Source organism: Mustela erminea, chromosome 10 (assembly GCF_009829155.1).
Source record: "Mustela erminea isolate mMusErm1 chromosome 10, mMusErm1.Pri, whole genome shotgun sequence".
Taxonomy (NCBI): Eukaryota; Metazoa; Chordata; class Mammalia; order Carnivora; family Mustelidae; genus Mustela; species Mustela erminea.
The window spans coordinates 82,331,830-82,357,672 of record NC_045623.1 but is presented as its reverse complement, the minus strand read 5'-3'; the positions used below and the strand labels follow the sequence as shown (position 1 = coordinate 82,357,672).

General features: G+C 51.1%; 1 protein-coding gene across 2 annotated transcripts; it reads right to left on the bottom strand.

The window, feature by feature from the left end:
• Positions 1-9,322: 9,322 nt before the first annotated feature.
• On the bottom strand, positions 9,323-21,209 carry TRAPPC3 (trafficking protein particle complex 3). Of its 2 annotated transcripts, none has more exons than XM_032302380.1 (5): positions 21,152-21,209; positions 12,126-12,223; positions 11,775-11,874; positions 10,537-10,719; positions 9,323-10,077 (listed from the first exon to the last, which is right to left on the bottom strand). In XM_032302380.1, coding segments are annotated over exons 2-5 (405 nt in total). In that variant the 5' UTR covers positions 12,128-12,223; positions 21,152-21,209; the 3' UTR covers positions 9,323-9,957. The 2 variants fall into 2 exon arrangements, with proteins under 2 accessions (XP_032158271.1, XP_032158270.1); XM_032302379.1 differs by lacking the exon at positions 21,152-21,209 and adding an exon at positions 20,998-21,145.
• Between the last annotated feature and the right edge of the window lie 4,634 nt (positions 21,210-25,843).

The window sequence follows — 25,843 nt, the reverse complement described above, 5'->3', positions numbered from 1 at the left end:
CCAAGGCCTGCGCTCCGCCCGCCCGGCAGAGAGCGCTCGCTCGGCCTCGACCTGCGCCCCCCTTTCTGCGTCCGGAGCTGAGACCCCACACACCCGAGTGTTCCCATTCGTCCTCGCGCACCCTGTGTCTGAGTCTGGGCCCCCTGCCCCAGAGAGTTACCGTCTAGGGGGACACAGACCCTGCCACTAAGGAAGGCATGGTCAGTTCGGGGATGGGGCAGCACCAGAGTTGTGGTCCCTAAAAGACCAGTCCACGTCTTCCTGCAAATGGTGACCTCGGCTGAGGGTGGAGGGCTCGGGCCCTCAAAGGAGAGGGAGGAGGAGCTGTCGTGGGCTGCATCTTTGGGTCAAGGGAGGTGAGCCTGTGTGTTCAGAGGCAGGCAGGGACCGATGCCGTGCAATCTTGTAGGCCGTGCTGAAGCTGGTTAGACTTCCCCTCAGGGAAATGGGAATCCACCGAAGACAGGAGCAGAGCACAGGGACATGGTCAGGACTGTGCTTTAGAAAGAGCCCACCCCCCTCCCGCTGTCTGTGCAGAGCACAGAGGCAGGGACACGGTGGTGGGGGAGGGGAAGCGCTGGGAAAATCCTGCTGGTCCACCCAAGCAGGTGAAAGGAGTTAAGGAGGTGGATGAGGCAGAATTTGGGTAGGGGTGAGGGGCCTGGAAGGAAGGCGGTATCAAGGACAGCACCTAGGTTTGTGGTTAGGCAACGGGGAGGTCCCTAAGAAGGAAGGTGGTCAGATGCTTTGAGTTGGACACACCTGTGGGGTTTCCATGTATCCAGAAGGGAAGTGAGAGTTCTGGGCTAGGGATTAGGGGCCCATGGTGACACAAGATGACTGATGTCACTTAGGCAATGCCTAGGGAAGGAGGGGAGGGAGAGGGGAAAGCCCACACCGGGACCAGGACACAGGGAACACCGACACTCACCGGGCATGCAAGGGAAGAGACATCAGCAAAACAGCAAGAAGGTAAGGGGGAAAACCAGGAGAGCAGTGACTCAGAAGGCAAAGGCACAGAGCGTTTCTAGAAGGCCCGGGATCCTCCAGGGTCAGGTGTCACAGAAGTCCAGCAAAGAGGGACTGCTGGTTGGGGTGGGGAGGAGCCAGGCTGCAGAGAGGGAAGGAAAAGCCTCAGGGGAGGTAGAGACAGTGAGTGCACTGGGGGAGTTCAGATGAACTGAGGTCAGCAGAAGGAGGTTTGGGGTGAGGGTGTGTGTGGGGTGTGTGTGTGTGTGTGTGTGTGTGTGTGTGTGTTTTCTAAATGGGAAATGGCTGGGACCTCAATATGTCTAGAAAAAGAATAAGGAGGGCCAATGGCAGCCTGTCTCTGGGTCTGGGCTGCCTCCATTGCCCACCCCCCCTTCTACTGCCTGCCCTCCGAGGGCCTCCCACTTTGCTGTCCTCCTGCCAAGGTACACACCAGCCCCACCACTCCTCAGCGGGGCCTCTTACCCTTGCCCACCTCCAGAGCCTGGGCCCATTCCTGTCCTACCCCTCAGACTGGGGAGGTTACAAGAGGTCTTTGGCTCTGGCCTCCTGACCTGAGCCAGCCTGGAGGGACCATGGGGGGCCAGGCCAGGCTGGGGCACTCCCCTAAGAAGGGGAGGGAGCCAGGGGGCAAGGGACCCGAGAGGACACTAGCCCTCCACCAAGGCTGATTTGAGAACTAGGGATCAGATGGGGGCTGGTGAGTGTTCGGGAAGGGGGTGGGAGCTGAGGAGCAGGGACTGAAAGTTGCCAGCCTGGACTCTGAAATTAGACTGCCTGGGTTCAAGTCCCAGTGCCCCACTCCACAGCTGCGCACCCTGCAGCGCCCTGCAGCGAGGTCCCTAACTTCTGGTGCTCCATTTCCTCATCTGAAGAGCTCTCAGGGGGGCTGGTTGTGAGGATTACACCCCTCAATCCATGGAGAGCACTTAGCTCTAGGTGTGAGCTGTTCTTAGAGAGGGGAGGGGCACTCATGGAAGAGGAAGCTGGCGGGTGGGGGTGGCACTGTGTCGGGGAAGGGGTCCTCTGGGCTTCATGCACACGGACACTGACACACAGTCAGCCAGCGCCCACAGGGTCCCACCCCTGCTTCTCCTGACTCACTCCTTGAACATTCCTGAGGCCCTGGGGCCTGGTTCTCTGTGGCACACACGGTCCCCACTCTCTCTCTTCTTCTGCCCAAGGCCCTGCATCGGGAAAGAGTTCGGCTCCTTCATTCAACCCACCCTGGGAGCCTGGCCTGTTGTCCTGGAGCCCTGGTGTTTTCCTGGACAGGTGGGCCTCAGCTGCCCATCCCCCAACAGAGGCTGAGACAGCCTTGCCATGACCTTGCCACAGCTGCCTCCTTGTCCACCAGCTCTTTGCATAGCAAACTTTAAGACAGGAAATGAGTGTCCTAGAGCCAGATGTCTGCAGACTATCCCGTCAAGGCTCACCTCTGGGCTAGGCCATCCCACTTGCCAGGGGCTTCCACTTTTGGTTTGTTTCTGGTGGTGTCCAGATATCAGTGGGTTAGCTCTGCCAGGAGTCACCAGCTGTGTGGCCTTGAACAAGTTACTGCCCCTCTCTGGGCTTCAGCTCCCTCAGCCCCGAGAATCAGAGGCTGGCAGAGAGGATTCAAGGACTATTCTAGGACACCCGCCTCCTGGCTCAGTCAGTAGAATGTGTGACTCTTGATCTTGGGGTCATGAGTTTGAGCCTCAAATTGGACACAGATATTACTTAAAATTTTTAAAAATTTTATTATCTAGGGACGCCTGGGTGGCTCAGTTGGTTAAGCAGCTGCCTTCAGTTCAGGTCATGATCCCAGCGTCCTGGGATCGAGTCCCACATCGGGCTCCTTGCTCAGCAGGGAGCCTGCTTCTCCCTCTGCCTCTGCCTGCCATTCTGTCTGCCTGGGCTCACTCTCTCTCCCTCTCTCTCTCTGATAAATAAATAAAATCTAAAAAAAAAAAAAAATTATTATCTAAAAAGTTTTTTTAAAAATTTTTAAAAAGGATTGTTCTAGACCTGAGCAGGATTACCAAATGGGGTGGGGATTTAAAATGAACCAGACGAGGCATATAACCTGCTTAGCACAGCCCCTGGCAGAGCCAGTGCTGGCACCCGCCCTACAGTTCAGAGCATGGGCTGAGGAGTCAAGCAGACCTGGGTTTGGATCCCAGTTCTGCTTCTCTGTGACTGTGGGCAAGTGACCTCATTTCCCCAAACCTCAAATTCCTCCTCTTTAAAAGAGGGATAATGATAGTCCCGAATGATAACAGCTAACTCTCATAGGGCCCTTCCTCCCTGCCAGCCACTATTGGGAGGCACTTATGTGGATGAACTCATTTAATCCTCGCAAACCCTTTGAGATTGGGATCATCACAGTTCCCATGTTGTAGATGGGAAAACTGAGGCACAGACAGGTTAAGTGACTCACCCACAGTGACATAGCTGGGAAGAGGGTGAGCTAGGAGCTGACTTCAGGCAGACTGGCCCCGTCTACCTACTGTGTCACAGGGGATGGAAGAGAGTTAATACAGTCTACACAGGCCAGGGACATAGAAGTGACTCAATTAATGTGCGTAATCTTTATTGCTGTTACCATAAGTCTTCCATTCATTCTAAATATCTATCTGGATCTGCCAATAAGAAAACTCTCCAGGCTCCCACCACCCCCGGTTGGATCCTGGGGAGGGCCTAGGTAGAACCTTCTTCTTGCCACCATTCCATCTGTCTGGCAAGCTGAGGAGGGGCAGGGGATGTTTGCACAGATGTGTGGCCGAGGGTGTGCAGATAGTCTGGGGAGGGGTGTGGCGCTGGCAAATTTCCTGCCCGACCAGGGCCTTGGCGATTCTGCACCCCCCATCCCCACCCCCAACTCCCACATCTGCTGGAGGACTGACTCCTGGTTCTATAATTCCTGGGAAGTCCTTCCCTCTGTCTCGCCCTCCTACCTTCCTTCTCTGTTGCCAGAGGCCTCTTCTACAGGACTAGAGAAGAAAAGACCCTCCTGCAACCCCAACACACTTTCACCCCGGGGGTCTCTCAGCCCCATCCTCAAAAATCCCAGTAATGCTGGCGAAATTAAAGGTACCTTAAATGTTCTAATCTTATAACAATTTTGGTTCAATCAACATCTAAATGTGACCACATGTGTCCAGACCACCCAGTGCCCTGGTTGGTGGCTTGGTGGGGGGAGCAGTGAGCTCCTGAAGATGGAGGGCGGAGGGCTGCTGTAGGCCTGGCCTGGCTCTGGAAGGGCTCCCTGGGGAAGAGGTCTGCAGGTCTCTGGCCTCTCCCTCTGCTTTCTCCCCCTGCCCTCCCTTCCTTACCTCCCCTCAGTCAGGCTGGGAAGCACGGCAGTCTGCTTCTTCTCTCTCCAGGACATCTGGGCTTGGGAACAGCTGCGGACTCAGGCAAATGGAGGCCAGGGCTGGCTTCGTGGGCATGCCTGCCTGTGCAGTCACACAGAGCCCCCTGCTCAGATGGGCTTGGTTTACTGCTCTGTTGGTCATCTTGAAATTCATAATCAATTTTGAACAAGAGGTTCTACATTTTCATTTTGCACTGAGCCCCATAAAACGGTGTAGCAGGTCCCGGTGGAGGCCCACACACCCCTCTCTGGGTGGGCCCTCCTGGCTTCTTCTTCACTCAGTCAACACGCCATCAATAAACATTTCTTGAGCACCTACTTTTTGCTGAAAAGTAGCCCTGGATGCTTGGGGATACGACGATGAACATCCCAGACACAGCCCTGAGTTCACAGAATCACTCTTGGCACACACTCCGCCCCTCAGATATCCACACATAGTAGTCTTACAAGACAGTTTCATAATAACAATCCTGTTCATCATAACTGCCAATTAGGGAGCACTCGGAATACACACTGCATCTTGGTTCATCCTCAAAACAGTCCGTAACATGGGCATTACTATAATCCCCATTTTGAACCAGAGGAGAAATGGATGCTCAGAATCAAATCCTTTGCTCAGTGTCTTGTAAGCAGTAAGCAGTGAGCCAGAACTTACCTTTGTCTCTTGTTTTCAACATCTCTCCTCCCGGCCACCATCTCCCTGTCCTCTTGTCCCCGGGCCCAAGCCCCCAGCACAGGGCTCCATTTTTGTTAAATGAAAGAGTTTACATACAGACACTCTCTCCAAGGAACACAAGGAAACAGACACACACTGAAACCCACTTATACACAGAACACATAATGTAGGGCTTGGGGCCTGAATCTACTATGCCCTAGCTGTGTACCTCAGTTTTCCCATCTTCAGAATGGGCACAGGGATGGGGTTGTTGTGAAGGCTAAAGGAAAAACATATGTGAAGCACTTAGACCAGCACTGATTGGCACCTAGTCACTCTTCGATAAATACTCGCTGTTGCTATGAATAACATTTGTCACCCACATTCACTCACACATACTCTCATGTCACCACCAGCCTCCTCAGCCCGGCTCAGTCCCAGATGTCTCCATGGCTGACAGTCCAGCCCCCCAGAGCCAGGAGGGAAGAGCAGCGGCTTCGCTGGGCATCCCTGGGGCTCTACCTGGACCGGCCCACACGTCTCGTAGAGTGAAGGTGCTGCTCCTCAGCAGCTCAGGGTCCATGAGAGAAGGCTTCCTGGAGGAGGCCTCTGCCCAAGCCAGTTCAGCGAGCCAGAGGTGGTAAGATGGTGCTGCCCTATGCCTTGGCTCCCTCCATAGTCCCTCGCAACACCCACCCTCTAACTTCAGCTGCTGCGCCCTCTCTCCACCCCCTTCCCCACAGTCGAAACTTTCCTCTCCTCCTGCCAGAAGGGTAAATTGCCCCCAAGAATGCGCTGTGTCCCACAGCTCCCCTGGCAGTGGCCATCGGCTGTCCTAGGGTCAGGCCTGGCCCTACATCAAAGGCTGGGGATCGGTAACAGCGAGGCTCCTCGCCTACCGCCACCCACCCTCCCCCCCCACCCAAGTCCTTTGGCTTCCAGGGAACAGCACATGGTAGCACTTAAGCTCCAAGAGAACGGGAGGATGCTTTTCCTGCCCCACCACCCCCAACCGTCCACAATGAACTGCTTGTTAGGAGACTATTTTAATTTTACTTAATGCAATTTCTGTTGCCACCTCCTTCTCTGGATGCCCAGTACAAATAGAGAGGAGGCCAATCCGCCGGGGAAAACGTTACTGATGGGGGTGGAGGGCAGGAGTAGGACTCTCTTGCAGCAGGGGAACAGTGCTGGTGCTCTGGTCTCCACTCGGGAAGTAAGGGGGTTGATGAGGGGAGGGCTCAGCGCTAGCTTACACCACTGAGGCCAGCAGGAGAGCCTGGGGTAGGCACAGGGGCGACATACTTCTTTGCCAAAGTGCTCTTCCCCAGGCTCTGGGTTCAGCAGGCAGGCCCTCAGCCTGGCAGCACGCAAGTTTTGCTGTCAGATGCTACGGGAGTGGCTGGAAGAAGGGGGTGCTTCCGGGTTCTGACCGGCCTCTGCGAATTGTCCCATCAGGTGCATGTCCTAGCAAATTATGGAAACCAGGGGTCCAGTGGTCACTCTGGGGCAGTAGAGTGGTGATCTGGAGACCCCTGGTGGCCAAAGGCTGCAGAGCAAGGCCTTTCCTTGGAGCTCTGCCTAGCCTGTGTCAAGCCCAAAGGCCACCAGGACCGTCTCCTGCAGCCCCAGAACTCAACCAGGCCGCTGACCTCATTGTTCAGCCCCTCCTAGAAAGCCAGCAAACGTGTCCCATCTTGCTTGGAGGGTGTGCCAGCACATCACAGAGAATGCGGAATGGCCTAGGCGGGAGGGGGCTGCCCCAGCCTCAGAGCCGAAGCAGAAGTAGAGAGCTCTATGATCCGCGGTGAACTAATTCGGGGGGAGGGAGGGCTGAAGTTAGGTTGCTGAGACTTGTATGTTTGGCTCACTTGGAAGAGATGATGAGGTGATGTTCCAAGCAGTTCCACAGTCCAACAGCCCCTCCCTTCCCTCAGCCTCTGGGCGCACATCACACAATTGTGGGGCTGCCATTGGGAAAAATCACCATGGGGGCTTTGTTCCTGCAGTTTGCCGACTCTGTAATGCTGCCTGTGTTTAACTCTGGAAAAGGAAAGATCTAAAACCTCATACCAGACAACGGCTGCTGGAAAATAGGTGTGGTCCAAGAAGAGGAAGGGTGTGCCCACCCCCCCACCCCCCCCACCCCACGCAGAAGGAAAGGGTGGGGTCCCTCCCTTGTCTTCGCAGACCCCCGATACCACACAGTGCGTCCACATCGGGGCCCAGCATCCATTCCCTTAATCTCCTTCATTCACACACTCTGGAGTAATTGACCAGTGGATGCTAAGGATACAGCTGACCTGCCCTGGGGTCCCAAACTGTACCTGGAGGGCGAGGTAAAGAGGCTCAGAGGACAGTATCTCAGTGGGAGCTTCCCTATACTTGGGAACACAAAAGTGACCTCTCCCTCCCCCGGCTTCAGTGGCCTGACCCAGCGGGAAGAGGCAGGTCTTATGCAAACTGCCTCTAGACAGGTGTCCCAGAACCCTGGTCCTAACCTATGCAATCAAGACACACTTCACAGGGTGCCTGGGTGGCTCGGTGGGTTGGGCCGCTGCCTTCGGCTTGGGTCATGATCTCGGGGTCCTGGGATGGGGTCCCGCATAGGGCTCTCTGCTCGGCGGGGGGCCTGCTTCCTCCTCTCTCTCTGCCTGCCTCTCTTGTGATCTCTGTCAAATAAATAAATAAAATCTTAAAAAAAAAAAAAAAAGACACACTTCACGCACAACATCTATAATGGCTCTCCTCAACTCAGGCCTGTGCCCTCACCTTGGGAAAAGACTGGGGGCCCCTTCCCCCAAAAAGCCTGAGTATCTGGACTTCAAGGGCCTAGGCTGTCTCCAAGAACAGTGCTGCCAATATGGCCTGACAATCTCTAATCCCTCCTTTGAAAAGCTATCCCAAGTTCTTTTTTTTGTTTTTAAGGTTTTTATTTATTTATTTTTTAAAGATTTTATTTACTTATTTGACAGACAAAGATCATAAGTAGGCAGAGAGGCGGCCAAAGAGAGGGGGAAGCAGGCTCCCTGCTGAGCAGAGAACCCAATGCGGGGCTCAATCCCAGGACCCTGAGATCATGACCTGAGCCGAAGGCAGAGGCCCCAACCACTGAGCCACCCAGGTGTCCCAAGATGTTTATTTTAGAGAGAGAGAGAGAGAGAGAACAGGGAAAGGGACAAGCCGATCCATCACTGAGCACAGAGCCCAACGCAGGCCTTGATCTCATGACCCTGAGATCATGACCTAAGCAAAATCAAGAGTCCAACGCTCAACTGACTGAGCCACCCAGGCGCCCAAAAAGCTATCCTAAATTCTGTAAGGCTTGGGGAGGGGGCTGCAGGACTGCTCCCCTCCTTCCCCACAGGGCTAACCAGGCATCGTGGTTAAGAACATGGACTCTGTGCACTAGAGTCTCCACCTAATGGCTGTATGACCTTGAGCAACTTGTAGTCTCCCCTCTAAAAATGGAATTATTGTAAATAAGGAAATTATTGTGGATTTGGTAATGTAAAGTGCTAGTACAATGTCTGACATGTGGTAAGCACACAATAAATTGTACCCAACCTCAAAAGTTTAACTTTCCTTTGACTTCACATCCCCCTCTAGACACTACCCTACTTCTTCGCTCTTTTTTCCTCCCTCTAAAGATTTATTTTGAAAGAGAAAGCGAGCGAGCACGTGAGCAGGAGGAGGGGCAGAGGAAGAGAGAGAATCCCAAGCAGACTCCCTGCCAAGCGCGGAGCCCAACATCCGGGGGGCTACCTCTCACAACCCTAAGATTCGGACCTGAGCCAAAGTCCAGAGTCAGAGCCTTAACCACCACCACCCACCAGGCGCCCCCAAAGCTCTTTGAAAGAAAAACTTGGTACCCTTGGTACTCTTTAATTCTCTCAAACCTTTACCAATCTGGCTTTCATTCCCATCGTTATTTTCTAAGTAAACTCTACACCACACATGGGGCTTGAACTCATGCCCCTGAGATCAAGAGTCACACACTCCACTGACTGAGCCAGCCAGGCACCTCTCCCTCGCTCCAAGAAAGACAAGGTCTTTCTAGCCACGCCTTCCTTCTCAGTGGCCAAGAACTCAAGATAGTCCTTTTTAGGTATATCTGGGATAATGGTCCGCTTCCAGGTTTTGCTAGACAATAGACCCAAAAATGACTTTGCAGGGGTATTTGCATCCAGGTCTCCCAGACTCTCTGGTCTGCGAGGAGGAGCCATTCCTAGACCGGGTAAGTGTGAGGCAGGGCCCAGGAACTTGGTTGGCCTCCTCACTCCACTGTAGTAAAATTCCAGAAAGAAAACAGGACATGATTAGAATTTCACTCAAGAATGTGTATTTATTGGAGAATCTGTAAGAAAAAAGGATGGACCCTCTGTAAAAAGAGGAGATGTCGCCTCCAAACAGCAGGGAGGAACGAGACCTGGGTGGCTTCCCAGAAGTCAGTGTTCCCGGCATGACTCCCCTTTCCGGGCAAGCACTAGAGTGTGTCACACTACGACTAGCAATTCCTATCCACCCCATCAGCCTCCCCTCCCCCACCCCACAACCCTGGATTCTCTCAGCCATTCACCATTGGCATTCCGAAGGCCCAGGAATAGATGCGCAAGGCTTGCCTCTTTAACGGGGTCAAAATGGGTTTTGCTTTGGAAAATCCGAACGGGGAATGTAAACTGGCTGAGCTCATTCTAGTCCGACCAAAGATGATTGCATCCAACCCCTCTGAAGGGAAAGGGAGCAAAGAGTTTCCCTCCCGAATGTGCACACTTGGGGGGTGAATGGCCTGTTATCACAGCCTGCTCTTTATTAGCTGGCAAATGGAAACAGAGTTAGGAGAATATGTAACAACCGTGTTAAAGAGTCACTGAGTTCTAAGGGGCAGAGGGAGCTCTGAGGCTTCTGATTCCAACAAGTGCTCCTGCTAGCGACCCTCAAGTCCTGGGGACGGTCACTCCTCTCCGGCTGGGAGATTGTCCTCAATCCGCCTGATGAACCTCATCCGGATTTCTGTCACGCCGTCTCCTTTCAGGGTGTCTTGGACAAACTTGGCCTCCACGGCCATCTGGACCTGGGGGACAGTGGGAAAATGAAGGTGCAGCTGCTAGCCACAGCCTCTGGGGAGCCACAGGGGAGGGGGCCATAACTGACTCATCCACAGCAGTCCAGCTGAGGGGGCTGGTTTCCCACAAGGATGAGATCACCAGTTCCACTGTTCCCTCGTAGAAAGCAGTGGCCCCGACCCGTAAAGACAGACTTAGCGAAGAACACCCACAAATGAGATTATCACCAAATGAGCCAATCTGGGAATGGGTGTTTCCGGGCTTTGGGGGCTGACAGCGCCACTCTCAGGGAGAATCAGCACCGCGTAGAGACACCCAGCTTGGATCCTATGCTCGGTACCATCACATCTCAGGCAGCAGAGTGCTGAGATGAGCCAAAGCCCTTTCTTTTTTCTCTCATTCATGCAAACATTTTCTGAGCCCCCTTTAGATCTCCAGTGTCCCAGAAGGTAAGGAGCTGCACTCACCATCTCCAAGGCTCCCCGCAACACCCCACACAAGAGGTTAGAATAAATAAGGGATGAGTGGTTATCAGGAAGTTCCACAAAGTCCACCAAGGGGTTATTTTCCAAAATGAGGGAGAATTCGTCACCAGCTGGGCTCCAATTGGTGATGCTTGGAGTGATGCCCAAGTACATCTTGAACGCCACCTGTCAGAGGAACACAACAGCACCGTGGGGAAGAGCAATGGGGGCTGCACACCAGGGAAGGGACGGGACTGGTGAAGGACAGGTAAGCGGCTCGGGGAAAAAACTGTGGCCTCTGCAAAACACTGGGGCTTTAGGTATTCAGGGCAATAAAGGAAAAGCATCTATGCACAATTCCACACCCCTTTCCTTCAAGGCCTCATACAATCAGGCAACGTCCTGTCCGCCTACACTTCTGACACGGGTGGCTTCCCAGAACCAGCATGTGAGAGGTGGCAGCCCACTGCCCTGTCTTCTGTCTGTGCTACCCTGAACCCTTCTTCATGAAAGCAAATATGGTCACTGCGACCGAATTAGTCTGAAGACGTCCTTCCCTCTATCCACTCTCCTACTTCCAAACCTTCACAAAGTGCTCTTCACTGCCAGCCCGCTCTAGGATTTGGGCCAGCATGCTCTACAACACAAAGAACCAACCTCTAGGTAACAGATGCCACAAAGCTAGAGGCGTAATACCATTTATTATTAATTTTACAAGATGTAAAGCTGATACTATCAATAGCGACCCTTTACCACAAGCACACTGCGTTAAGTGCATTTACCTGAATGCTCATGTCATTACTTCATTTACTCCTTACAACCATCCTATGAGGGAGCTCTTATTTTAACGTTGAGGTAAGCGGTAATTAAAAAGATTAAAATTTACTTACCCTTAACTAGTAAGTACTGGAGCCAGAATCTGAAGCCAAGTCTATCTGAGTCCAAAGCCTATCTACCTCACACCCATGCTACTCTGCCACATCTTCACAGCCGAGGAAATGTGGCCTTCGCCTCAGTGGGGCTTTCATCCACACGGATGATCTCAACCACTCTTCCCTTTTCAAAACGCGCACTATTCCCCTACCACCAGGAAGGCTTCTTTGGCCCAGACAGCTGCCTAAGCTGCCAGACTTTTGGAATAGTCCGAAATAGTCTCCATCTCTCTAAGCGAGATGGAGAGAGTGGTCAACAGTGCCTCCCGGTGACATCCTTCAGCAAAGCCAGTGGCCCAGGATAATGACCTTGGCAATGACATCTGCGGTTTCCCGAAAGTCGTGGCACCTCCCAACATTTGACCGTGCCAAGAAATCTTCAATCAGTCGGACTCCAATGTTATAGCCCCTGGGAAGAAAATGAGAGAACAGAATCTATCATGGGGTATGAAAGTCTTACGTCTGAACGTAAGGCTGCGGGTGGTAAAGGAAAAATGGGGGATAATCCCAAAGCATCCCAATAAATGAGCTCAGTGGAAACTATGCCCAAAATGTTGGTTATGAGAGAGAACCCTAAAGGCCCTAAAGGCTCTAAAGGCCCATGTAGATTGCGTAATAGAGAGCCCCATTCTTGTCTCTCCTGCAGAGGAGCTTACTCACATTTTGTCCAGCTGTTTATTCACATCTTCATCATTTTCATAGTCCTTGCACAGCTGTGTGACCAGAGCCCCATAGGTCAGGGTGAAGAGCTCAGAGCTCTAAAAGAGGTTCAAAAGGCAATCAGGCCCAAGAAGCACAAAAGAAAAAGTTTAGTGAGTCTAGGTCAGCCTCAGTGCAGCTGTCAGGATTCAAAGTAAGGTCATCTGTGTCTGGTGGGAAAGAGCAATGTCCCCTGTGGGGTAGCCAAAGAGTGTGCCCCGCCCCCAGGGTCAAGATGGCAGGGTTTTAGCCATGCCCACTATAGAACGGGCTATAAAAGGCACTTCACACATGGGGCAGTCACTCTTCCAGCACATCAAAGTGGGTTTCTTTTTTTTTTTTTTTAAACTTATTCACAGCTCTTCAATTTTTTTTTTTTTTTTTTTTTTAAGATTTTAAAGAGAGAGAGATCACAAGTAGGCAGAGAGTCAGGCAGAGAGAAAAGAAGCGGGCTCCCCGCTGAGCAAAGAGCCCGACGTAGGGCTTGATCCCAGGACACTGAGATCATGACCTGAGCCGAAGGCAAGGGCTTAATCCACTGAGCCACCCAGGTGCCCCTCAAGGTGGGTTTCTGCTAACCCAGGACCCCACCACAGCTGCCAAGCCTAAGCTCAGGTCGCCAGAACTGGAGGGGGGCAGCAGCCTTCCACCGGATACTATGAAACACAGACCGGAAGAAGACATTTACATATTAGCTTCTGTGCCTTAGATGGTGAGACCCATGGCTTCTCCACATCTAAGAATGTCTGCAGTGTCGGGGCCTAGAGTGCAGCTGCACTCCCAGGCCCCCACCCAGGAGCAGCAAAGGACCCATGGGCCTGGTCTGTGGGGAGGAAAGGAAGTCCCAGAGTCCACTGCACTGATAAGCCCCCTCCTAAGTCACCAGCACCAGGAAAAATAATGTTCCTCTGGACACAGAGCGAAAATGTTTCCAGGAAAGGGGTAACTCTGAGAGGAATCCAATCTTTTGTGTACCTGGAACATAATACTGGTCTGGACTGGTTTCTATTAAAACCACAGTTAAAATCACAGAAACCGTTTCTCGGATAAAGACTCCTGGCACCTACCCACCAAGAAACAGAAGTGTGGAAGGTGACAAGGTCAGTAACGCCAAGACTACAGAATGAAAGCAGGAGGTGGGGGAAAGGCACTAACAGAGCTAAACAAAGTAAGAAACATGCTAACAGAATGTCTGGACCAATGGATTCACAGAGAAGCAATCACCCAGCCACTCCCTTCTGAATGGAAGCGCGTCAAACTCGGAGCACAGCACCTTTCTGTCCTCACGTCTTCTGGGGAACAAAGTCCACGTCATGTTAAGGCCCAGGCTCTCAGCACATCAGGGCCACTCATCTCATCCTCATGGCCTGGTGGCAAGGTCACCGTAAGAACAGTGACGTGAGTGCCTTTTGCTTATACACTGCGTTCTATTTTTTATCACGTCATTTTCCATCCCACAAGAATTCCGTAAAGCAGAACGGGAAGGAATTAATCTCATTTTAGAGACGAAGAAATGGAGACTCAGAATGATTAAGTGATCTGCCCAAGGACAAACAGCTACTGACAAAAGTAATTCTGGGAAACAAAAAAAAACAAGAGTTTCTAAGCCAATGTTCATTCTATCCACTGATCCCCATGAGTGCAATATTAATAACTCCCCACACCCCAAAACAGTAACAAAAACTTAGCTGCACTAGGAAATCAAAGACAATCAGTTTCAGAATCAGGAAGCTTTTTGAACTCAACTAAAACAGCCAGATCAGGGTGTCTCTAAGAGACCATTTACCAAATATGGCAATTAAGGGAAGCTATTAAGGAGGACAATGTTTTTTAGTAAAGTTAAGGGTTTGGCACTAGAATGGCTTGGACATGAATGGATGGAGACAATCCAGCAGTTACCAGTCCATAGAGTTGGCACCGCTGCATTAAATCAGGAGAGCTCTCTTTCCATTATTAATGAGCCCTTGGATGGAGACTCCTAAGAGCCTCACCCCACCATGATGCCAAGTAACATCCATACCGTGATGCTGTCAACTGCTTCTACATGCAGTAGCCCCCAGTTTACCAATAAGAAAACCCAAGGTTCTAGACAGATCTGTCCACAGTCACAGAATCAGTAAGCCTGGGATCTGGGAATGGGATTCCTGACCCAGGCTCTCCACACTCTCTCTTAATTTGTAAATCTGTCTCCATCTCTGATTATGAACCAAGCCTACTTGAAACAGTGCACAATTCAAATATGCAACTTGAAGGTGTTCATACTTTAAAAATATGAATGGGGCTGTGGTATAGAAAAAGTCATTCATTCAATGTTTACTATGTCAAGGGACTATCTAATAGGAGGAAGACAGATAATAAACAGATAATACACACACACACACACACACACAGAAAGAGAGGAGGGAGGGTGAGTGAGAGATCAGTTCTTTTTAAATATTTTATTTAGTTTATTTAGTTATTTTATTTTATATTTATTCTATTTATTTATTTATTATTTTATTTATTTGTTTATATTATTTTATTTTTATATTATTTTATTTAGTTATTTGACAGAGAGAGAGAGAGAGAGATCACAAGTAGGCAGAGAGGCAGGCAGAGAGAGAGAGCCAAAGGCACCTTAACAACTTAACAACTGAGCCACCCAGGCGCCCCAAGAGGTTCCTCTTGACCTGGGTTTTCAGTCCTGTGATCCTTGTAACAAACAGTTCTATGGGACCTTAAAGGTCAGCTAATTCAACCAATCCAATTTCTTCACTAAGCATAGTAACTTATCCCTCCCAGAAGAAAACTTGAATCTCTTCTGCAACATTTCTACGTTTAGGTGCTTTAATTATGATTAATAATAATGGCCATAAACATTTATAAAACCTCCAGAATGCTTTCAGAGTTTCTCATTGATCCTAATCATAACCATGAGAGGTTAGCAAAACAAACATTTTTCATTCTCGCTTTACAGGTGACAGGTTAAGTAACTGAGACTCAGTCCTCTTATAGTTGAGCACCATCCTGTAAAAAGTTATGCCATCCACACCACCACTTAGTATCTTGAGTCAGTTCTTCCCCATCTGCACGATGGTGACAATATTATCTGCCCTTGAAAGTTACTGTGAGATCCCAGTGAGATAATGTTTGTAGAGCACCTGCTGCACAGCAGCTACGCAAGTAGCTATTGCTGGGGACGCCCGGGTAGCTCGGTTGGTTAAGTGTCTGCCTTCAGCTCAGGTCATGATCCCTGAGTCCAGGGATCAAGCCCAGCATCGCACAGCATCAGGCTCCCTGCTTGGCAGGGAGTCTGCTCCTCTCCGCCCCACTCATGCTGTCTCTGTCTCTATCATACTCTCTCAAATAAATAAAGAATCTTTTTAAAAAAGTAGATATTGGGGGCGCCTGGGTGGCTCAGTGGGTTGAGCCTCTGCCTTCGGCTCAGGTCATCATCTTGGGGTCCTGGGATTGAGCCCGCATCGGGCTCTCTGCTCGGTGGGGAGCCTGCTTCCTCCCACTCTGCCTGTCTGCCTACTTGTGATCTTTCTCTCTGTCAAATAAACAAAATCTTTTTTTTAAAAGTAGATATTGTTTTATTTATTTAATTTATTTGAAAAAGTGACAGAGAGAGAAAGAGGGAGGGCAGATGGAGAGGATCTTAAGCAGGCTCCAGCCTAGCCTGGAGCCCGAAGCTGGGCTGGATCTCACACCCTGAGATCATGACCTGAGCCGAAATCAAGAGTCACATGTTTAACTGACAGAGCCACCCAGGGGCCCATTTTTATTTTTAAACTAGTTTTCTGGGGCACCTGGGTGGCTCAGTCGTTAAGCATCTGCCTTTGTCTCAGGTCATGATCCCGGGATCCTGGGATTGAGTCCCACATCGGGCTTCCTTCTCTGTGGGGAGCTGCTTCTCCCTCTCCCACTCCCCCTGCTTGTGTTCCCTCCCTCTGTCAAATAAATAAATAAAATCTTCAAAAAAAAGAAAAACTAGGGCACCTGGGTGGCTCAGTGGGTTAAGCCACTGCCTTCGGCTCAGGTCATGATCTCAGGGTCCTGGGATCGAGTCCCACATCGGGCTCTCTGCTCAGCGGGGGGCCTGCTTCCCTTCCTCTCTCTCTGCCTGCCTCTCTGCCTACTTGTGATCTCTCTCTGTCAAATAAATAAATAAAATCTTTAAAAAAAAAAAAAAAGAAAGAAAAGAAAAACTAGTTTTCTGTGGTGTGGTATTTGAGAGTACCCTGAACTAAATTCAAGGAAGGAGATTTTGAATCAATATAAAGAACTCGGTAACAACCAATAAGGCATACAGAAAGAAGACTGGGTTTGTAGTCAGAAGACCTGGTTCTGAGTCTGGACTGCCACTTACTCATGGTGAGATTTTAGGTCAATCACTTCACTTTGCAAATCTCAATCTCTTGACACAAAAACGGTTAACAGTAAAATCTGTCATGCTGACTACAGGACTGTTGGGAGGATCTCATGAGATAATGTACTGAAATATGCTTTGCGGATCAACAAACCACAGGAGTGGTTTCATACTGAACAGCTGATCTGATCTCCAAGTACTCCCGGCACAACCTGAGCAGAGTAAGTTAAGCCAAGGCCTAGTTCAGGTGAGCTGTGGCACTTGAGGGTTTTCAAAAGTCTTTTCAGTTAGTGTCCCAGACACATAACAAATCTCCCTAAGGGGGCTGATCTTTGGAGCTACTGCTCCTAGAGTCGCATTTACTATTTTTACCAACATAAGTGATTCAGTGTGACTTCCCCCAACAGCTGGGAGTGAAGGTCAGTGACAGGACGGAGTTCACCCCTCTCTCTCACCCTCTGGCCTCCCCTTAGAGACTCTGGAGTGCTGCTGTCCAACGAGTAATTCACCAGAGCACTGGAGAGCAGAGCCGCTGGGGTTGGGTTACTAGTAACGTGACACAAAATAAGGGAAGGTTTGATTGTCCAAGGAATTCGGGAACCAAACATGATACAGGCACATAAAGGCTACATCTGCACTAACTAAGATGCTTGCCGGCTGACTTTCACTGAGCGCCAAGTGCATTAAGTACACCATCACACTGCTGCCTTTTCATGCATCACCTCAGTGAATTCTCAGAACAACCCCATGACAGATATTATTACTACACTAACTTATTTTTAATTTTTATTTTTATTTATTTTTAAGATTTTATTTATTTATTTGACAGACAGAGATCACAAGTAGGCAGAGAGAGAGCCTGATGCGGGACTCAATCCCAGGACCCTAGGATCATGAACTGAGCCAAAGGCAACGGCTTTAACCCACCGAGCCACCCAGGCACCCCTCTAACTTATTTTTTAAAGATGATGAAACTGATGCTTACGACAATGAGGAAACTTGCCCAAGGTCACACGTCAAGTAAGCGGTTAAGCTGGGACTCCACACCAGACAGTATTATGCCGCTGTGTTGTATACTTTCCTGCCTCATGGAATGTGCTCCTCAAGGTTACAGAATAGAACTGCATCTCTCACAGCACCCAGCACAGAGTTTGGGCTGTGGAAGAGTTTAGGGCTCAGGAAGAGTTTGCCAGATACATCAGTTATTTCTGTTCACACGGACTGAAAGCAGAGATCTAGTCCCTTGGCATATTAATCATTTTTTTTAAGATTTTATTTATTTATTTGACAGAGAGAGATCACAGGTAGGAAGAGAGGCAGGCAGAGAGAGAGAAGAGGAAGCAGGCTCCCTGCTGAGAAGAGAGCCCGATGCGGGACTCAATCCCAGGACCCTGAGAGCATGACCTGAGCCGAAGGCAGCGGCTTAACCCACTGAGCCACCCAGGTGCCCGAGGCATATTAATCATTTAAGTCTTGGAAGGTTTAAGTGGGAACATAGCAATTAGCAGGAGGTAAAGTCAACTGGGAAAGAGGGCTGCTAGAGGGGGAGACTGCCTGGGAGGAGAAGGGCAAGTCAGAACCAGATGGCCACAAAGAGGATCATGTGACAAGCCCTAAGTAGCCGCCAGCAGTAAGTGAATGAGAGGCTGCACCAAACCTTCATGTCATTCATTCACTAAATATTGATTGCCTAGTGCCAAGCATCATTCTAGATGCTAGAATAGAGCAGTGAACAAAACAAATCCCTGCTCTGGTGGTTAAATTCTCATGGGGGGAGCTGAAAATAAACTATGTAATTCATAATGAAATAGCGCTATGAAGAAAAATGGAGTAGAGTAAGAGGACAGAAAACTAGTCAGGCAGTCAGGGAAGGCCTCTCAGAGGAGGTGACATTTGTGTAACTGTGAATGAAGTGGGGAGTAGTTAGATGAGGATTAGGGTTACTCATTGAGGAAAGGAAGGGTTTTTTTTCTTTCTTTCCTTTTTTTTTGTTTTGTTTTGTTTTTAAGTAGGCTCCATGCCTAACGTGGGCATGAACTCAAAAGCCCCCCAGAATCCCATGGACCCTGAGATTGAGAGTCGCAGGCTCTGTGGATGCTCTACTGATTGAGCCAGCCAGGTGCCCCTAGGGGAAGGAAGTCCTAAACAGAGACACTAGGAGTTGCAAAATCCTTGAGATGGGAGTGTGCTACTGGCCCTTCCTAAACTATCGCACTCACCAAAGCTGAGTGAACACTGGAGGTTAAGGGTGGAACCTGGGGGTTCCTGTTTAAAATATTATTAAAGATTTCAATAAGGATTTCAGGTTTAAAAGGGGGGGGCGTGCCTGGGTGGCTCAGTGGGTTAAGCCTCTGCCTTCGGCTCAGGTCATGATCTCAGGGTCCTGGGATCAAGGCCCGCATCAGGCTCTTTGCTTGGAGGGGAGCCTGCTTCCCCCTCTCCCTCTGCCTGACTCTCGGCCTACTTGTGATCTCTCTTTCTCTGTCAAATAAATAAATAAAATCTTAAAAAAAAAAAAAAAAAAAGAAAGGATAAGAGTAAGATGAAAACTAAACAAGAAGACCTCTTGTATCTGCTCTTATCTTAGGAAAAGGAGGAGGAAGCATTTACCATGCCCCATACATTATACACTGCTATCTCACTTAATCCTAAGTAAGCATTATTGTCCCCAGCTTACACATAAGGAAACTGAGGATCAATCAAGACAGGACTGTCTCCTAGCAAAATATACTTTTTTTCTTTGAAATTCTTGGTATTTCCTCCAAAACAGGAATTCTCTTTTAAAGATTTTATTTTTAGGGTACCTGGGTGGCTCAGTTGGTTAAGTGACTGCCTTTGGCTCAGGTCATGATCCTGGAATCCTGGGATCAAGTCCTGCATCTCGCTCCCTGCTCAGCAGGAAGTCTGCTTCTCCCTCTGACCCTCTCCCCTCATGCTCTCTCTCTCTCTCTCTCAAGTAAACAAAATAAAACAAAAAAAAAAAAAAAAGATTTTATTTTTAAGTAATCTCTACACCCAATGTGGGGTTCATACTCACAACTCTGAGATCAAGAGCTGCAAGTTCCTCATACTGAGCCAGCCAGGTGCCCCCAAAACAAAAATAACCTGTTATCCATGGAGGAGCTTTAGGGAGCCCACAAATCCACCCAAAAGATAAGTAAATGTCTGTGTTTATGTTTGTCAATTTATTATTTCTAGGAAGAAGTTCCATAGGCATCAGCAGCTTCTCAAAAGGGGTCTGAGAGACAAAAAGGGTAAGTACTACTCTGAAGTACAAGGGCCTCCTGCAGCCCATTTTGGGTGCTGTTCCTGTTGTTAAGAGGCCACGGTGTAAGGGATGTTTAATCACACCCCTCTAGAGCTGAGTTCCGGCAAAGGGCCCCTGATCGGCTGGCCCAACCTGCAACCTTGGATATTTAATTTCTAAATCTGAAAACAAACAGCATGGGCAATTCTGGAGGAGGGAAGAACATGGCATAGAAAAGAACACTTATTAAGAAGTCTTAACTTGGGGGTGCCTGGGTGGCTCAGTGGGTTAAGCCGCTGCCTTCAGCTCAGGTCATGATCTCAGGGTCCTGGGATCAAGTCCCACATCCAGCTCTCTGCTCAGCAGGGAGCCTGCTTCCCCCTCTCTCTCTCTGCCTGTCTCTCTGCCTACCTGTGATCTCTCTCTGTCAAATAAATAAATAAAATCTTAAAAAAAAAAAAAAAAAAGAAGTCTTAACTTGAAGAAAAACGTCGTCTACCTTACTTTCCAGTCCCAGCTGCCACCTGCAGCCAACCTTTATGAAACTACATGGTGTCCCACTCTTCCCAGGACAAGAAAGGCGCTGCCCCCACTCACCAGAGGGGCACCACTTAACTGCCTACTCGGGCCCACCTCTCACTCCTCCAAACAGAAAGTTCTTTCTGCTAAGACCAGTATCTGAGCGTCTCTTGCAATGCCCAGCATTGCTCTCACAGCGTGAGAGACAGGGGGGGCCCAGCAGTCTGAAGTCTCGCAGTTAGACATGGGTTCAAATCCTAACTCTTCCAAGCCGTAAATGTGGGCAAGTTCTGTAAACTTAACTGAGCTGTAAAACTGCGATAACATTATCCACCTAAGAGAGTTACTTTGCGGATTAAATGAGCTAAGGTAACGTAGAGTGCTTGGCCCAGTGCCTAACACCCCGGAAGGGAGCGAACGACGGTGGTAGCTACCGCTACTACCGCCGCCGTCGCGGGTCCTGCTCACGGCGCTCTCCGGACCCCGGGGAGGGGTCTCTGAGCGGCTCCAGCGGCCCTCCAACCTGCCCCAGGCCTGCGACGCCCGCGGCGAACTTCTCCCCTGCCACCCACCGGCAGCCCCCACCTCCTTCCTTCCAGCAGAAGCACCCTGCGCTCACGCGAGGAGCCCCTTTTCCAACTGCGCCCCCGCGCCGGGCCCCTTCCCCAGAACCCCTCCATTCCGCCCGCCCGCAGAGGTCACGCGCTCCGAGTTACCATTTTCTTGCTCTCGGTGCCACGGTTCGCCTGCCTAGACATGGTGCCGGCCGCCCTACCCCGCCTCGCCACAGACGCGCTTGGCCACCCCTCCTGACACCGCTCGACCCAGCCGCGGCCCCTCAGCCTTCGGGACTGACCGGCACCGACTCACCGCGCCTGCGCGGCCTGCCGCGGGGCACCACGGGACTCGTGGTCCGGCCGACGAAGATAATTCCCGCCCAATAAACGTCAGACTACAACACCCAACAGCCTCATTGGAAGCACCGCTGGACTACAACTCCCAGAGCGCTTCGCGCTCAGTTGTCTCTTAAGAGCCTGGCTCCCCCACACAGGGCTGCATTCTGGCCACTGGGTGGCGTCCGGAGCTTGCGATAATCCTGTATCGTCCACGCACTTCCCTCTCTTCCCACCCCCTCACCCTCACAGATGCTCCGCAAATTCCTCTCTCAACGGGTTGGTCTTGGAAAGTCCCACTTTCGAATTGACTTCTTCCGCTGTTGCTGCAATTCAGAGCCAGAAGCTCCCAGGATGTCCCAGAAAACTAGCTGTGGCTCATACAGAAATCTGGCTTCTTACTGCAAAAATATTTAATGACAACCTATGTGCCAAGCATTTCACTCACTAGTAGTTTTCTCTTCAAATTGTCATCTGTCCCCCAAACTCCAAAAGCAGCCAGGACCTGGATCCTACCACTGTGGCCTCATGATGGAATATCGAGTCTGTTGCTAAAATTCGGGTCACTTTGTCCCCCTCCCTTCCTAAGAACAACAACACTGCCTGGTCCCTGGAAAAGAAAGATCGCCAGAGTTGGTAACAGCCAGTCCTGGATTTTAAGTTCAGCTTTGCCATTTTAGGCAACTTGCTGGACCTCTCCCAGTTGTTGTGAAGATTGGTAAGACACAAGGGCAGAGCGTTTGGGCACAAAGTAAATGCATATTCCCTTTCTTCCAGCCACTCTCTCAAAACAGACCAACAAACAGGTCCCAGAAACACCAGGGGAATGTGCTGGCCACACCCTCAGCTCATCACCAAGGGGGAAGTCCCACAGCCCCTGACCACAGCTCTTCGGTTTCCTCTCCAGCCATCCCCCCTGGCTGGTCAGTTGTGGGAAGGCTGGCCTGGGAGTCCCTGAGCACCCTCTCCTCCCTTAAGCCTAGTAGCTGGACTCTGTAGGCAGCTGCATTCTAGCCCCTAGCCTTCACCATGACAACCAGCCTGCCCAGCCATGAGCTGGCCAGCCTGGGGAAGATTGGGGGACCCAGGCTGCTCTGGCTAAAAGCCAGTTCCCAAGACTCCCCCAGTTTCTTCCTCAGGGTGCGGGACCAATGGCTATTATATCCTTCTCCCTGTGACACAGACATTCTGGGCCTCCCTAGATGCAGTGACCTTTGACTCTCCCCTTCTCAGTCAGCCCCTTGGCTGACAGTTCTGGGAAGGAACAGAAGGGTCGGCTGTGAGAGGAGGAAGTCAGGGTCAGCTAGCACCCCCCAGCCCCCCCCACCACCCCCACCCAGGCCAGCATGGCCAGGCAAGGACCTCCTGCATTCCCAGGAGAGAGGACAGCTGAGGTGAAAGCTGCAGTTGGCTGGCCTGTCTGTCGGTCTGGGCTCCTCCCTGCCGGCTGCCCTTGGCTGCCCACAGAAACCTGAGTCACAGTCACGGCCAGCCACCCGACCCCACCCAGCCTGCTGTCAGGCAGGGTGGTTCTGGAGAAGCTGAGGCGGAGTCTCTCCCTGCCTATCTTAGGACCTCTGAGATTCTTCCCCTGTCTGCCTCTGATTGTTCCTTTTGGAGTCTTTTTTGTTGGGACTCCTCCTTGCGTCACGAGCTGTGAATTAAGGATGGGGATGGGCTCCATTTCAAGCTGATTTATAGGGTCTCCTCCTTGCTCAGATGGGAACCTAAACCTTCTTAGACAGCTGCTCCAAGGATTCTCAGTTCCGCTGCCGTCATTCCCAAATCCCAGTGCCTCTCCACCACTGCTCAGAGTCAGCACATTTAGGAATGCTGGGAGCCTCCTTCCCACCCCCATTTCCTTCTCCCTAGAAAAAAATACAGCAGGGACAGCTTCCCATTCTTAGCAGGGGCTCTAGACAAAGACCCTCCCAGAAATCCAAAGCGTTGAGCCTATTTGATCCTGGATCTCAGTTTTTCCCCCCTCCAATCTGTCCCTGTTCCTTCCCCTCCCCAAGGTGGAGGGAGGCCTTATTTGCAGCTGGTGTCACCACGGCCCTTGAGGACATTCTCCACCCTCAGCCCCGGGGAGTGAGCCTGGAGGACTCCCCAGGAGAGCCATATGGGTTAGAGACCCATGTATCGTGCAGTGCCTTGGGGGTGGGGTAGGAGTGAGAGTCCGGTGACTGGTGTCTGTTCTCTTTGTGGGGCCCCCACTATGAGGCCCCTCCCACTTCCTACTTTGTGAGTGTGGAGGCAGCCTCCAGGGCCTTGCTCCTGATTCATATCTCCTATCTCTGGGTCGATCTCCCAGTGATTTCCTTCACCCCTCCATCAGGTTCATCCTGGACCCTGCCCCACCAACCCAAGGAGGCTGTGAATGCTCTTGCTCCTGCCCTCCCCCTAGAAGGATCAGAAAGGGGACATATTTCTGATCCCCATTCAGCCACCTGACCCGTAGCACCAGCCCATCCTCGTGGTGGTGAGAGGAACAGCTCATTCGTGCCTGCTTCGGAGGAGGAGGGGACTGCCCTAGGTGGTGGGGGAGATACAGAGTTCCCTGTCCCTCACCAAAAGGGCGGGGCATCCTGTAGGGGCTTTCGGTCCCAATGTTGCAAATGCCTCATTTGCTCCTTCTCTGGGATGTCTAATATTCTGGGGGGGGGGCAGATGAGGCTCCCAGACACCATCATCCAGCCCCAAACTCAGAGAGACACACACTCCAAGCCTTCTCAGTTGCTAGGGTGTGGGATCTGCCAGGGATCCTAGTCAGTCTGGGGGTAAACGGAGAGGAACGGACTCCATCTCTCCATCTGTTTGCTTCGACTTAATCACGGGACCCTGGTTCTCTCTTAGCTCCCGCTTAGCCATCCTCCCAAGACTCACTTTGGACCCCTCAGCGGTACAGGAGGCCTGGGGCTGGCCAGGAGAACGGTCCGTCAAGTTGGCTAACTCCCAGATGTCTTGTCCCCACCACTAGCATCTTGTAAAAGGGGGTATAGCTGTCTCCTCCCACAGTCTAGGGAAGAGTTCCTCTGTGTTGGCACCGTTGATGTTTTGGGCCTAATGGTTGCTCTGAGAATCATATGGTGTTAAATGGCATCTCTGATGTCTAAGCACTGGATGCCGGTGATACCCCGACTTGGTTCTGACAACCCAAAGTGCCCCAAAACATTGCCAGAAGTCGTCTGTAGGGCAACATGGCCTCTGGTTGAGAACCACTGACATATGCTGATACCACACACTACCCCTTTGCAATGATTCCTCAAAGTCCATCCCAGATCGTTAGACACAATAATTTCCAGTTCTAAAGCTCTGCTTACCCCTCCCCTTGCAAAAAAAAAACCTTCCACAACTCCCCATGATCAATGTCGTATAGATCATGATGCCAACTGGCATTCAAATCTTCCTACGGAGACCATCCCTCACTTATCTTCTCATCTTTAGTTACCGTTTATTGCCCCCTCCACTGTTGTTGAGGTCTAGCCCATGCAGGTATCTATCTCACTGTTCCCACCAGGGTCTTCATCCCTGAAGTCATCTCAAATTCACCAGGGCCGGGGGCGGGGGTGGGTGGGGAGACGAACTATCGCAGAGGGCTCTCCCTTCTGTTGGGTTCTGTTCATGAACACTGAGTCTACTCACTGTCTGGCTCAGGTCAGGGTAGACCTGTGTATATCTGGAAGATACAGGCCGTGAGGCCTCTGACCTCACAAAGCACAGCTCTGGATGCCATCATCCACGGGGTCCCCTCACCCTGCAGGTGGGATGGCTGACAACAAAGATGGGGGGCTCTGCTCCTCCTCTTAATCTGCTTTTATCCTTAAAGCTCCATCATCATACCACTGTCATCATATTCATTTCGTGCTTCTTACTTAGATGCCAGGCTCTGTGCTAAGCACTTCATCAGCGTTGCCTTATTTAACCTTGAATGCCCCCATGACACCTCATGGTGCTATCATTTTCCTGCTTTTCTAAGTGAGCAAACTGGGTTTCAGAAAAGTTAAGATACTAGCTTAAGGTCCATTTGCAGCCTTTCCATCATCATCATTTTCTAATGATCTGGGGCCAGAGGTGGTGGCACTATTCCCTCCCGGGGTGGGGTGGGGGGCCCTTCCAAGAGAGTTCAGGCCCCCCAGCTACTCACTCCTCCTAGGACTGGCTGTTCCCAGGTTGCCTGAGACCCAGACCCTTTTGTTCCCCACCCTCCCCCTTGAAATGGCTGCTTTCTGGAACTGTTCAAAGAAGACGCTAGAAGGAAAGAGGGGCAGGAGGCTAGCATCTCACTGCGCCTAATCTCTGGACAATGGAGAACCAGAGAACTGACCTTCTAGAGGTCAGGACAAAGGGCAGGGAGGGGGTGGCAGGGCCCAGCTGTGCCTCCTCTTTCCTCCCCTGTCAGTCCCTGCAGCTCCATCATTGATCCGCCTTCCCAGCAAGCTCCCTCCCCACCCCCCCACTGCCCAGGCTGGCCAGACTTGGCTTGAGGCCCCACCTCTGCTGGCAGTAACAAGGGAAATGGGGGGGTTCCACCTCAGAGAGCTGGGAAGCAGGACTATGGGGAGGGGAGTCAGAAGGGACCCCTTCCCTCCTTGACAAGCTACAGGGGAAAAAGTCCTTCCGGGGAGATTGGAGGGGTCCCCATGGGGGTGGGGGAGGTTCAGGGCCA